We start from the raw sequence: 14,466 nt of genomic DNA on the forward strand, positions 1-14,466 counted from the left end.
GTGATTGGGTTGGCTTCAACCCCATGCATAAATCTCCACTTTAAGTAGCAGCACGCACAATGGTCAACCAGATGCAGGATACCCCAATATTCACCTGGCCTCCCTTCTATCAATCAGTAGTTTGGTGCTTTGTGTCAATTAGCTGGCTGTGGTCGGCCTCGAAACTGTAGCTTCTTGTCAGGAAAAGTTATGGTATCTTCTGTTTGGGAGACAGCCAGGCCTAGGTGCCTCTTCTTGCTCGGCTGGTCACGTGCTAGCACACTGTGAATCTGCTTAGTTTTCTTTCTATTTGTGCATTTAATTCTTTATTCGGCTTGCCACCTGCCTGGGCCTCCTTATCTCGACCTTCACGGGGCAGGCTGTGCTGTTCTTAAGTTTCGATTCTCCGAAGCTACTGTCCACCTCCCTCTCTTGGTCTGACCTCGACTTCCCAGGCACTTGCTGCTTCTTGCTGGGTTTCGATTCTTCCGTCTTTTCTTGTTTTAGCTGGAATACAGATCCTGTCCTGTTTGACCCTTAGTAACCTAGGTTAATTCTGCTTTTGTATAAAGTGGACTTGCACTTATATATAGTGTTCTTCTTTGAGGTAGATATATAGTTGGCGATTGCTGCTCTATTCTTCTGCTAAGCATAGCAAGCTACACTGTTTTCTCATCTTCTTGCGGTTACAAGCATATGTACAGGTGTTAGGTGGTTGAATATCTTCATCCTGCTTTACAGTTTAAGTTTCTTTATATTTCAACATCGTCTCTCCTTCTACTTGTTCATCGCGTTTCGTCTCTGTGTGTCATTTTTTGGTTGTCGTTTTTCATCTGTGAGTCTGTCCGGGTCCTTGTGTCGTCACCATTCGTCTTCAATTAAGGCCTTTTGAGTTTCTTCTGGGACAGTGTTTAAGCAATCTTCATTTTGTCATTTGCTGGCACGGTTGTCTCAATGGATACCTTACTGTCCATGGTTGTCTGGTTATTGGTACGTCAATAGGTATTGTTCTTCTGATAGGCACTGGGCAGAGCCCTAATGCGTCTCTCTGCTGGTTTATTTGCTCATCATACGTCACATATCTCGGTGTGAACGCTCTTCGTACTTCAAAATGGGCGACTGGAGTGCAGGCTGTATTTGGGACCTCCTTTACAAGAGTTTCCTGTGCAAGGAGGCGCTGGTTGGGGAAGCTGGAGCACCATGGCTGGAAGGAAAAGGCTGTCTCTCGTGGTTGGGACTGGGTCACTGTGGGACTGCAGGAGCTACTGTGGAGCCATCGGTCTCAACGAAGCAGAAGAGGTTGTGGTTGGAAGAAGGAGACAGTCTGCGAGAACGCTAGAAAACAATCCAAGGCTCCTGGACATTCGCAGCCGGTAACCAACACCACCTACCTGATGGAAGCCTGACGCAGAGCAGAAGAATCCAGCATGGACCTCTGCAGAAAGGAAAGCCGTAGAACGAACGCGGCGGCAGAAGAAGAGATGCCTTACTGCAATAATGCAGCAACACGCCAGCTGGTGAACTGGCAAGTCCCCAACGGGAACTAGGGACACCGGGGCGTACAGGTAGGCAGGCCACATGAAAATGTACATTTATCAGAGAAATTAAATATTTAAGTGGTAAAACCAATGGGTATTTTTGTGAATTATGAAAAAAAAACGAAGAGTGCTTTAAACGAAAGTGAGGTCAGTGGGTCTTTTGATAATTAAGACAGAACTGAGGAGAAGTCCCAGCAAGAGAGTATACTAGGCCAAAGCAGATACAGTAAAACTACAAGTGTGTTCAAGACATCTTGGCAGGAGAGCATACCAGGCAGACGCAAGTCGGAACAAGAAGGCCCTGGTAAAGAAATACACAAGGCCAGAATCAAGTGAACTGTATATAAGAAATACATCACCAGAAAAGGGGTCCTCAGGAGGACATATTGGGACGAGCCACGGGCTGTGTAAAACCAGCGGAACAGAGCGGGAAAAGTGGCAGGGGAGTACACCAGGTACTCTAGCAAGATAGTAGATAAAGAACTAAGTTGTTTTTCCACCAGTTGAGTTGTGAAGAAAGTGAAACTAAAGGAACTGATATCGTTTGGGTCTACCACAGAGGGAAGAGAAATCCAGGGGGACGGAATCACCCTCTGGAACAAGGAACTCTATCCTTCTGGACCTTTACGTTGGAGTTGTGCATTTTTCTTTTGAACATTTATCCATCACTCAAGGCAAAGAAATTACCATGTTCATGTTTGAGTTTATTTTTAGTGTGATGGTCAGAATAGTACTTTGGACACCGGGCCGGTTTTGTTTTGGACATTCTGACATCGACAGACCCTTAGTTTTGATTTTAGGTAGGCAAAAACCTCTAGTTCAGGGACAGAGGCATTTTCCCACCCCATTCTTTCTTTAATAAATGTCTTTGACCAAAACCATGAATCCCTTGTGCCCTAGTGTCATTCCTGACTCCTCTAAGAGCAGATCGTGTGATCAAAGAGGAGAGATGAGAAGCCAGGCCATGGGCACACTTAAAGACAATACAAAGGAAATGAAAGAGAATACAGAAGTGAAATTGGAGCCAATGCAGAAAATCAACCAATGAAAAAATAGAGGATCGTGGTAACAAGACGAATAGAGGTATTCTGGTTTGAGCAAAGAGTAGCAATGGCAAACGGTGGGAGATCAATGAAAAGAGCCAAGCAGTAGTCCATAGGGGAACAAATAAGAGGGGTAATTAATACTTAAGTGGCATCAAATGTAATAAATGTGTGCATTTCCGAAATATTAAATGAGAAAAAAAGTAAGCAAAGATTTGAACTTGACACCGAAGTAAAGAGCAGAAGCGGACAAAGGAAAATAAGCCAGGGCAGAGAATATAGGTGGGGAAAGTGCTGATACCACAAAATAAAGAATTTACGTTTTAGAAAGATTACGGTGAAGAGTGACTGAGCTTCCATGAGTGGATGGCAGAAAGGCAAGATGACAGATGAGCATGTAATGGCTCGGCGAAAGTAGGTAAAGATAGATCTGCAAATCATAAGAGTGACAAGACATATTAAGAGGGGATTTTTATAGAAAGAGAAAAGTATGGATTAGCCAGGTGGAGGGAGCTCTTCCAGAGATCACCTCCAGAGGACCTAAAGGTCTTCGTCTATCATCGATCTAAGCCCAAAGTAGGGCCACTCTTTTCCAGCGCACCCCCGCAAGGGAGACTCCTTCCCAAGAAATCGAACAGGCTGGAGGGACCACTCAGGTCTTCACACCAGCACGAGTAACAAGGCTATATCAGCTACCGGCTGGCAGTTTGAGGGGTCAATTGATCCTCCCGTTGACAGGGCTGAGGGACCGGAAGGTTCTTTTACCGGGTCATTACTAGAGGGGCCACGCCCTAGTACCGGCAAGATGTCCGAGGGGGCGCATGTATGCAGTTCTACCGCCAGGTCCGCCAAGGGCGAAAAGCCTACCAGTCCTGGCCTGAGGAACAGGGTAGGCCTCATGATCCACACTCAAGAGTCCTGGAGGAGGCTGGGCCCAGTGAGCCAAGCAACCCGACGCAGGCACGTGGAAGGCAGCTCAACAAGATGGCTGCCTTGCCTGACATGAGGGGCACCCGCCCGATGCCATACCAAGAAAGGGAGCATGTGAAGGAACAAACAAGTGTCAAGGTGGGACTGGTGTCAAACAGGTATGTGGCCTACAGCCTATCTGTAATTAACACAGGGTAGGTTTCCCTTGTGTCCGTATCGGCAGGGCACGCAACGGCTCCGGCAGCCACCCACTACCCCGTCAATATCACCTCCGGCCTGTGAGAACAGGTTCTTTGAAAGTTTCCTCGGCCTTAAGAAATCTCCTTGGATGGGGGCCATCCTCAGGGACGCCATCAGGGACGTGCTCCCTCCAATGGCTCTGGTGCCGGCACCACAGGCCCCTGTGCATCCACCACTACCCACTCTGGCCCCTCAACTGATAGTCCAGTTGGTTCTGTACAAGCGTCTGCTTTAGCCTCCGGCCCCAGTCTCCACACCTCAGCCTTTGGCTCCCAGCACTCCACCAACTGGACCCCCAGGTGGACACTGACAAGGAGGAGGGAGTACCCTGACACATCGTCGTCAGCCAAGGCCTTCCACAAACGTCTGCAGGGCTGGCAGAGTACCTCGGCCTTCCTCAACCCGAGGTGGAGCAACCAGTGGTGGGGGGGTCCTTGCTGAAGTCCTTATGCTACCTCCCGCAGCTGGAACAGGGATCCCGATGCAGAAGGATGTTGCTGCCTTGGCCAAAAAGGGCTGGCTCAAGCCCCACTCTGTCCAGCAAGTCAATCGACGCCTGGACGCCAAGTACAGAAAGATGGTGGGGGGGATACACTCTTGCTATTGGCCCAGTCTCAGCCGCACTCCTCTGTGATTGATGTGGCATCACTATACTCCAAGCCTCAGTGGTCCTCTGCCTCCTCGTCTGTCTACGTCACTGCTAGGCAAGGAGGAGAAGATCTTGGATGCGTACAGGAAGAAGTTGTATTCCAATCCATCTCTACATCTTTGTCAATCCAACGCGGATGCCATGCTGGCAGCCGCTCACCAGAAGCTTTGGCGGGAAATTGCAGATTTCCTCCCAGAGGTTCCGGCGCAGACCCCATCACGATTCAAGGCAGGAGTGGCAGGGGCCAAGTTGGTGGCACAAGACATCATGGAGTCCACCGTGGGCCACATTGACACCTCTGGCCGAGCCATCTGCATTGGCACGGACATGAGAAGAAAGGCCTGGCTCTGTGCTACTAAATTCAACCCGGATGTCCGGAAACGCATCTTAGACCTGCCTTGGAGGGGGGTGACCTCTTTCACTTCACCACGGACGAGGAGCTGGATGAAAAGAAAAACAGCTCCCAAACAACAAAGTCTTCTTAAACCATCCTTACAAAGACCACGCCCAAAACGTACAACCAGTCACAGCAGCGCTCGGACAAGGGACGTACATACAGAGGGTTCCACGGCTTCCAAGAGCGGAGGTCCAGGCAGTCGGACCGTTTGCCGACTCAACATCGGCACTAACAACACAAAGAGCGGGGGAGTAAGGGCTTTTTCCAGTCTCCCTCCTCCGCAACAGCCTCGGAGGAAAGAAGGCATGACACGCCCCTCCGGGTCCATGTGTCTCCAGTGGGGGGCAGGCTTGCTCTCCATGCACACATTTGGTGCCAGAATTTTGCGGCCCCTAAGATCCTCTCCGTAGAATCCACGGGGTACCGCTTACCCGTCCCATCCTCTTCGCCCCCCCTCCCCCCCAATGCCACAGATTGGGACAGCAACTCTTTTGGCAGAGATCCAGTTGCTTGTCGAGAGCCAGGCAGTGAAGGAAGTCCCAACCTCCCAGCAAGGCTTGGGCTTTTACTCCAGGATTTTTGCCATTCAGAAAAAGAACCAGGCGGGCCTGAGAGTTGTGCTGGAACTTTTCACCCTCAACCTCTCCCTACCTCATTTTGTACAAGGGAGACTGGGTGTGCTCCCTGACTCTGGAGGACAGGTACTTACACGTCCTGATCTGGCAATCTCATCGTTCTTTTCTACGATTCAGGATCATGGGCTGCCATTTCCAATACAAGGTGCTTCACTTCGGCCTCAACTCGGCCCCAGGGTCTTTACCAGGCTGATGAATACAGTGGCCGCCATCCTCAGGGCTCAGGGCCACCACATCTACTCGTACCTCGAGGACTGGCTCCTCAGGGCTTCATCTCCGGAAGCGGTGCACTACACCTCCGATGCTCTCATGAACACACAGCACGATCTGGGCTTTTCGCTCAATCTCAAGAAGTTGCATCTGCAGCCTATGAAGAGTCTGACATCCTTGGGCCTCATCTGGGACACGTGGTCCCAGAGAGTTTTTCCTTCGGAGGACAAGATCACAGCCATCAAAAAGGCCGCAGCGCACTTTCTCAGCAGAGAAGTGACATCGGTCTGGTGGTACCAACACCTACTGGGTCTCATGGCAGCGGTACTATTGGCTGTCCCCCACACGAGACTCAGGATGAGGAGGATACAGTTGCACTTTGCAGCATCTTGGAACCAGGAGCGGGGCTCTCAGGCGGAGATGATCAACTTTCCTTCTCTTCACCCGGACCTCTCATGGTGGTGCAGAGACTGCAACCTGCGGCAACCTACCCCACAGGTCATTATCACTACAGACTCCTCTCTTGAGGAACGGGGGGCGACCTTGGACAACCACTCCTTCCATTGCACCTGGACCCGGAAGGAGCAGTAGTACCACATCAATTGGCTGGAACTGAAGGCCATGTGGCTGGCACTCGGAGCTTTCCTCCCGGTTATCGTGGGCAAGGTCATCCTCACTCAGACAGACAACTCGTCCAAACATGTTCTAGGTCAACAAGCAGGGAGGTACTAGAGCTCCTGCACTGTGCAGACTGGCAGTCAGCATGTGGGAATTGGCCCTGGAGAACAACATCCACCTCACGGCCGTCCACCTTCCGGGGAATCCAATCTGGTGGCGGACAGGCTCTGCAGACTGGTAGCAGGCAATTACGAGTGGCAACTGAACGACCCCGCACTGCAGGAGATCTTCAGCAGACGGGGACACCTCCAGGTGGACCTCTTTGCCTCCTGGGTCAACAGGAAGTGCCAACAGTTCACCCCCTGGCAGGGACAGGGCCCCAACTCCCTAGGTGACGCATTTCAGATTCAGTGGAACGGCATGACAGTATACGCCTTCGCGCCCACACCGCTGATACACAGGGTGATATGCAAGATCAAGGAGTCTCGCCACCTCAGCGTCATTCGTATCGCTCCATGGTGGCCAGCCAGGCCATGGTTCTCAGAGCTTCTTAGCCTCTTGGAGAGACCACCCATTTGCCTTCCAACGGGCCCAGCACATCTTCTGGCGCAGCGGGGGGGGTGGGGGAGCAGGGTCATCCACCCCACGCCACAGAAACTAGTCCTCATAGTGTGGTTCCTGAGCAGGTCACGCTAGGGCAACCTCGCCTTTTGTAGGCTAATCTAGAGTTCATACAGGGCGCTAGGAGCAAAGTTACCAGGGCCCAGTATAAGAGCAAGTGGAGAGGGTTCTGCCACTGGGCAGACTCTAAGGATATCAACCCCCTTCATGTACATTGGACACTCACTCGGGCGTGCAGGTAGACTCTTGCCACACATACTTGGCAACCATTGGGGCCTACAGAAACTCAGAGGAAGAGGTGTCCTACTCTGCCAACCCGATTGTCAAGAAGCATTTGACACCCTGTGTGGGACTTTAACATAGTTTTAGGGGCCCTGGCGCACGAATCATTCAAGCCTTTAGTGTCTTCGGACATCAGGCTGGTCACCATCAAGACGGCCTTGCTAGTCGGCCTCACCTCGGCTCACAGGGTCAGCGAAATTCAGGCGCTGGTCGCCTCGGAGCCCTATACTACGTTTTTACAAGGATAAAGTAGTCCTGTGGGGACACCCTGCATTCTTACCGAAGGTGCCTTCCGCATTCCATCTGAACGAAGAAATAGTGCTGCCTACGTTTTTTGCTGAGCCTAAAGACGAGACCCAGAGAGTTCTGTGCTGCCTCGATGTCAGGCGTGCCCTGAAATTCTACTTGGACAGGACCAAGGGCTTCCGCAAGTCAGACACTCTTTTTTTGTCACCTTCGGCGGATTAAGACCGGGATATCGGGCCTCCATAACCCGTTTGATGGTCTCGGCCATCAAGGAAGCTTACGAGGGACAGCATAGGCCACTGTCGGACAACATGCATGCCCACGCGGTCCGAGCCAAGGCAACGGCCATCGCATTCCAGCGGCATGTCCCCTGGCAAGTCATAAGCAAAGCGACCACATGGGTCACCCCTTCACTTTCTGCAAGCACTACAGTTTGGACGGTGGCTCTAGATCACATGCGGCTTTCGGACAGGCGGTTCTTAGAAACCTGTTTGCTTAAGGAGGGTTCCTCTCCACCGTGGGGCTACACTCTGTAATCGCCCATGCAGTATGGAGAAAAGGGGACAGGCGTAAGAGTAATTATAAGTTACTCACCGTAGTGACTAGCTTAGTCCCCTTTCCTCCATACGTCCCACCATCCTCCCCACTAATAAAACTGGTGTCATTAGGCAATGTTAATCTATTGTCGATGCGTCTATGGGGACTGGGGTGTGGCGCCGGAGGGCGGAGTCAGGGCAGTGCATGCTCCCAGGGCCGCACCCCCACGCGCCTCTAAATTTAAAAGGAAGAAGGTTTTTTCTGGTGAAAAAGGTTGTCTCCCGTCCCTTGGAAGGGACGCCCATGCAGTTTGGAGGAAGGGCGACTAAGGACCTAGTCACTACGGTGAGTAACTTATCATATTTTTTACATTGGAAACTGAGGTGAGGCAGCTGCTAAAATAAGCAGATTTGGCTCCTCGATTAGGCATGTGATAAGTGAGGCCTTGCAGATGACTTAATCTGCCAGGGAGTTGTGGCATTGCCAAATAAAGTGTTTTATTTGAAGTGTTGAAAAATGTGTCTAGATTGACCAGCAGTCAATATGTGTGATGCAGGCAGGAGTCTTATGAAACTATTCAGAATGTCTACTACTGAGGCCCAAAGGTCTGTTGCTATTTTGTCAGGCATTTGAATATGGTTGACATGTCTTTAATGGTCTGTGCCAAGTGGCAGTGTCCCTTATTTAAGTAAATCACATTGGTGGGCCCTTGATTAAGCAATGACTTGGAGAGGGAGTGGGGGGACGGGGTAGTGGGGGATAATGAATCTTTGCAACCAGTTTAAGAATGGTGACTGGTTTGTGTATGAAGATTATTGAAATTCCAAACTGTCCCAATTCTTTGTGAACCAATGGCATGTAAGGGCTTTGGTAACTTTTCCATTGTTAATGTTAAAGGATGTTAAAGGATATTTGTACCGCGCACTATCACCACCGGAGTGGTCCCCTGGCGCTCTGGCGTCTCTGAAAGAGGGAGGGGGGTGAGTTAGTGGGAATAAGCTGGAAAAGTGCAAGAGAGCAGTGATGTGCCGATGGCAGCCTCAGCACGGTGGGTCCGTCGGCCGTTGGGAAGTGTGTGCTGTTTTAAGTGTACAGCATAGGACGGAGAGAGTTTACTTTTGAAGGGTTCCCTAGCATCACACTTTTAATGTGGACACAATTGTTTTTGATGTGAAATTAATTGGAGGGTTGTGAAATTTACGGGGCTGACAATCTATCTAATTTCATAAATGTTTTAGGATCGGATTACCCACATGCCACTAGATGGGCATGCTTCACTTCTCGATTTGCTCAAAAGACACTGCAGAATCTTTCTGAGGCTTTGTTTCTTCTGCCCTTCCACACCCACAAACCGTGATGTAAGGTCTTGCTGTTTTTGAAAATTGCTGTATAAAGACCTCTTGTTTTCAGGTTGCATACTTTCAGAACAGCCTTATTTCCTCAGTAGTAAATAGCTGTACCTTGTCTGTTCCGATCACCTTCTCCCAGGATGATAATGCATTGTCCACTTCTGTTATTTTCCAGGGGAGTTAACTTCAGAAGCCACAATTGCAGACGTCCTTGATAAAGGTTCTGGAGCAGTCATACTTTTGGATGGTAATCTAAATAATTATAATACAAAATAAACCAACACAATATTTTAAAAGGCCATGCTCATAGCATTTGAATTGTATGTATGAAACCTAAACGTCTAAATCAAAAACGAACCATTAGATTGAAGTGTGTAAGCCATCGTATACAAGGGGTTTTATTTGTGTATCTCTTCAATTATTTGGTTGCTGGAGTCTTTCTAGTTTACTGGGTTGATTCCACATTGAATACTATTTAGCTATATTTAAACACTGGGTGAATGAGACAAGTCTGCTTGATCTGTCCTTTATTTCGAGTTATGCTAGGATTGGGATTGATGATCTCCCATTCATAATTTACAGGGTGATTGACATTGAAAAGTAGTTGGTTTATGCCTTAGGCAAACGGCCAGCAGTGTAGTGCAGCTACACTATCCAGTTAAACAAATTCGGTTATGTGTGGATCCAGTAACAGGTCACTTCTATGAAGGGCCAGAAATAAACTCTTTGCATCACTGTGTTCCTCCTATACCCTTCTTGTTTTCTGTGACCTGTGTTGAAGTATAAAACAACAGCTGTTGTTTGTGAGATATCTGGTACTTCATCTAGAGTTAGAATGCACACAAACCCTGTCAATGAACAACTCCATACATTTTGGTCTTTTTTTGTATAATGTTACTGATATGTTATGTTGAGTGGTTTAAGCGCATGACTTTCATCCAGATGTCTCCTTGGTGCTGGAAAAAACGTATGATCACAAACAAACGAGTGAATCTTCAGCAGATTAGCTAGGCCTGGCCACAATGTAAAGTCCTTTTTTCTTGCCTGTTGAATATCTAAATGGTGGCCTGTGCTGTGGATAGTGTCCAATTTCAACACCAAAACACTTTTTCGAACAGTGCTTTCAGTACTGAAGGGGAGGGAGTTGCCATTTTAGAGCGGTTTATTTCAGTATTCTGAAAGAGAGCAAATCACTGGTGCTTCTTCCAAGTCTTTGAGTTGAACCACTTGAATGTCATTGGGGACATATTTAGGTTTGCCATCTTATTTTTGAGGGACAATGCTCCAGTTAGCAATTGTGTGTGTGTGTGTTTTTTTTTTTTGCTCTGGAAACTCCCCTCGTGGAGTTTCCAGGAGTAGTAGTGGTTTTTAGCAAGGAGCATTCTTCCAAATGGCGAGACTGTTATGTCAGTGATGCGTCTGTCTTATGATAATTGGTCAAGGTTTGTATTCAGTGGGTTCTGTGAAGGCTTGTACGTTTTGACTAAAAAATGTAGCCTGTAATATAAATGAAAGGTTTGTGGAAGCAGACTCTTATTTTAGGTTGTTGGGAGGTGTGGGATTTGAGCCTTTAGTAATAGAAGTTCATCTCTACAATGACAACTTACTGTTGCGTGAAAGTCAAGGGTAGACATCAGTATAAGACAAGGGATTTGCACTTGCCAAGAATATGCCCTCAGAATTTAATACACCATACAGACTGACGGCCGGCATGTGCAAGACATGAAAGTATTAAATAAAGTACTTAAAAAGATACCTGAAGAAAGCTCACAGAAGCTCTGCAAGTATATCCTCTGCAATTACTTTTACTGTCTGGGCTATGGACTTATGGGTCAGGCATTGATCCAATTTGTGAAACCAATACCTTTGGTATGCGTTATGAGAAAACTTAAACACAATACTTAAACATCCTCTCGGATGCTAGAAATGCACATTAAACCCTCCCAATCACCCAGGTACACAAAGGACTGTAACAACAAAAGGTGACAAACTTTTTTTAAAATTGAAATCTTTTTTTATTCGTTTTTATAGACTGTAAGACAGTTCTAAACATTGCTCATATCGCAACTCCATTTGAAACTCCCACCCAAGTGGAAGTGCTTGCATAGAACAACAGATAAAGAAACCACTTAACTTCAAGAACATCACAACATAGAGGCATTAACCAATCGACACATACATTGATGGTACATGAGATAAAATAATAAGTCCCAACAGTTCTGCACTAGGGCCGTTGTCTTCTCCTAGGGGCATCCGAGCAGGCCCGTAGCCCGTAACATAGAAGGGCATGTAGAGTCTTTATTATGGCTCTGTGCATATGCCAAAAACTCTCCCCACCTCCGGAGGAATGCCTGTACATCATTTTCTGAAAAGTATCATACCTTCTGTGACGGAGATTGACCACACACGTGCCCACCAGTCATCTACAGTTGTCAACCTCTAAGACCTCCAGAAGGACACTATAGTGGCCTTTGCTATGAGAAGCATGGTGCGTACCAGGGCAAGATTGAAAACATGCCCAATGTTTTCTCTCTCCCTGAGGAACCCCAACAAGCAGACAATTGGGTCAAGCAGCAGCGACAACACTTTTATGCAGTTAAGTGTGTTCAATACATCAGTCCAGTATTGTGTTGGCTTAGGGCACCAAATATGCAAGTATGTTCCTGTGCCCCCACAACCACTCCAGCACAACCCATCTCCACTCCCTCCACCTATGTGCCACATTCTATCAGGCGTTAGATATATCCTCTATCCAGGAGCCTGAACGCTTTTTCCGCATATTGTACACTTCTAGTGGCTTTCTTCAGCCCCCTCCAGGCTTCTCCCCAAGCCTCTGGTGGAATCGGGAGACCTAGATCGTCGTGGCAGGCTCACACATAAAATGGAAAAGAATGAGCACCTTCCCCGCTCAAGCAAGAGTAACGGCTAGACACCAGTCCCTTCGAGGCATTCAGCGACAGCACCACTTTTATTCTATAAGTCTATGGTGGCCACCTGCTGGTTGCTTAGTTGCATCGCCCAATGTCGCAGCTGCCACTATTGGAACCTATCCCCCTTTCATTTGCCCCCAAAAGTATCATTACAAGATTCAAAAGTCTGGACCTGGCCATTATCAAACCTGTGTACGAGGAATTTGCAAACCCCAGCTTGACAGCGCAATTCTGTCATAAGCCTGTAGAAATCTCTGATTGAAGTGAATGGGAGTAAGCAGGGATCGGAATGAGGAGAGCCCCAGGCCCACTGCCACCAAATTCCAAACCTGAGTAGTTACTCTAGTAGCAGTCAGCTCGTACAACCTCAGCGGCCTATCCCCTTTCGGCAACCAAAGAATGTAACCAAGTGGTTTGCCTGCCACCTCCTCCTCCAATAGACCCCTGCTTTTGGTTGTGAAGGGGTTAATCCAGTTGTGTATCACCTTTAGCTGAGCAGCTCGTTAATATCTGTGCACATCCAGTAATGCTATACCCACTCTCTCCCTGGACCTATATAGTGTTGTTTTAGAGATCTGGGCTCCCCCGCCCCCTTCCAGACATATATCATAATCTCCTGTTGCAACTCTGCCAGTGTGTTGGCAGAGATAGTGAGCGGTAACACCTGGAAGTGATATAGCAATTTCGTATTGCAGAGATTCTTCCCGACCATGAAATGGCCTACAGGAATGCAATTCAGCCTTCATGGAATCGAGAAGGCCAGGGTAGTTGGCTTGGTAAATGTCCAAACATCCTGGAGTAAGATAAATTCCTAGGTATTTTAGCTTCTCCAGCATGGGTCTGGCATGGATTCACATGCTCATGAATATTCCCATTCGTCAGGCTGGGAATCCTCAGTAAAGAAAAAATCAGTTTCAGTTTCGTTTCTGAACTGTCTTTCTCCTAATAACCAATCACTGGTCTCTGGGTCATACTGCCCCCAGCCAATGACTGCCCTCTACCTAAACCCCTTCTCTTGTAGCCATTTTCAGATGTTTACTGCACGTTCAAGTGTTGGGAGTCCTCGTGCTATAGCTCTCGAGCTTTTACTGTGTTTTGCGATTTTTTTTCAAAGAGTTTAATCAAATTTTTTTGGTCAATCGAGCCTCAAGCTCCACCGTTTCTACTTCCGATCAACGGGGATCTGTTTCGGAATTTTCTACGCCCCTCAAGGGCGAAGTTTTCATCGAGTTCCGCTTCTTGGCAGATTCCAGAAGATCTTTGAGGCCTACCCCGCGTGGACATGGACCAGGATAAAGGGAGCACGACGCCCGGATCCAAGCTGTTCAGGAGCTGCCCTGGATGCGCATTGCAGAATGTCTTCAAGGAGGACAAGCATTCTAGATGCCTCTACTGCCTTCACGAAGACAAAATGCACGTGGAGAAGGACTGTGCGTTTTGCAAGAACATGTCGGAGCGGACCATGAAGGATCGACGTATCTGTCTCACCCACTGGCTGGAGGGGAAGAGCCCAGCAGCAGGTGAGAAGAGGTCCGAGCGGTCTTCTAAGACCTTTGAGGGCAGTCCGGCGACGGGGGCCCAACAAAAGGCAAAGCATCGTGAGTCTGCGGGCACCGGGAGCGCCGAAGAGTCGTGCTCCTCGGCTGCCAGGCAGGGCGCACTTTCACTGACGCCATTAACCACGAGCCAACGCTCTGGCTTGGAGAAAAGGAAGTCGTAGAACCCTGGTAAGCTTCGGGAGAAGTCCCGGTCGATCCCGACGGAGACAGCCGAGGGGGAGCGAGGTGGCGACCCTCCCCCCAAGGTGAAGGCCTCAAGCGCGTCCAAAGTGGTGAAGGTTTTGATTCACCTGGCTAAGGCCTCTATCGAGGGAGTCGTGGCGGCCCTGGCGAAGCCTGTGGAGGCTACCCCAGTGGAGGTGACCTCAGGGCCCAGAGTTCCCCTGCCACTGCGAAGGGAATCCTCTTTTCAACCCATCGATAAGACCCCCGTGAGAAACCCAATAGAAAAACAGGGGGGGCAGTGGCCATCACAGATACAGCCTCTGAAGAGGAGCTGGCTGAAGTCGTGAAGATCCTGGACAAGAGGTTCGAGGAAGTCCAGTCTCGCGGGAGGGATCCCGACGAGGCGGACGAAGAAAGCGAGGGTGGTGCCGACGAGGTTCCCGTGGAGGCAGAGGATTCCACTCCCCAACCGTCACGCCGGTCGCAGCCGGTACCTGGGCCACAGGACAACTCAGGAGCAATCTTGATGGCGATCCAG

The 14,466-nt window shown here is 48.9% G+C and overlaps 1 protein-coding gene across 1 annotated transcript in view; it reads left to right on the plus strand.

Annotated features, from left to right (window-relative positions):
• Nucleotides 1-14,466, plus strand: part of HSD17B4 (hydroxysteroid 17-beta dehydrogenase 4) — a 1,724,715-nt gene that overhangs the window by 732,287 nt on the left and 977,962 nt on the right. Inside the window, exon 15 of the mRNA XM_069625564.1 lies at nt 9,450-9,521. Within this exon, the coding sequence (XP_069481665.1) occupies nt 9,450-9,521 (72 nt within the window). The remainder of the gene's footprint in view (nt 1-9,449; nt 9,522-14,466) is intronic.

Source organism: Ambystoma mexicanum, chromosome 6p, assembly GCF_040938575.1.
Source record: "Ambystoma mexicanum isolate Mex_15411 chromosome 6p, UKY_AmexF1_1, whole genome shotgun sequence".
NCBI classification, from domain to species: domain Eukaryota; kingdom Metazoa; phylum Chordata; class Amphibia; order Caudata; family Ambystomatidae; genus Ambystoma; species Ambystoma mexicanum.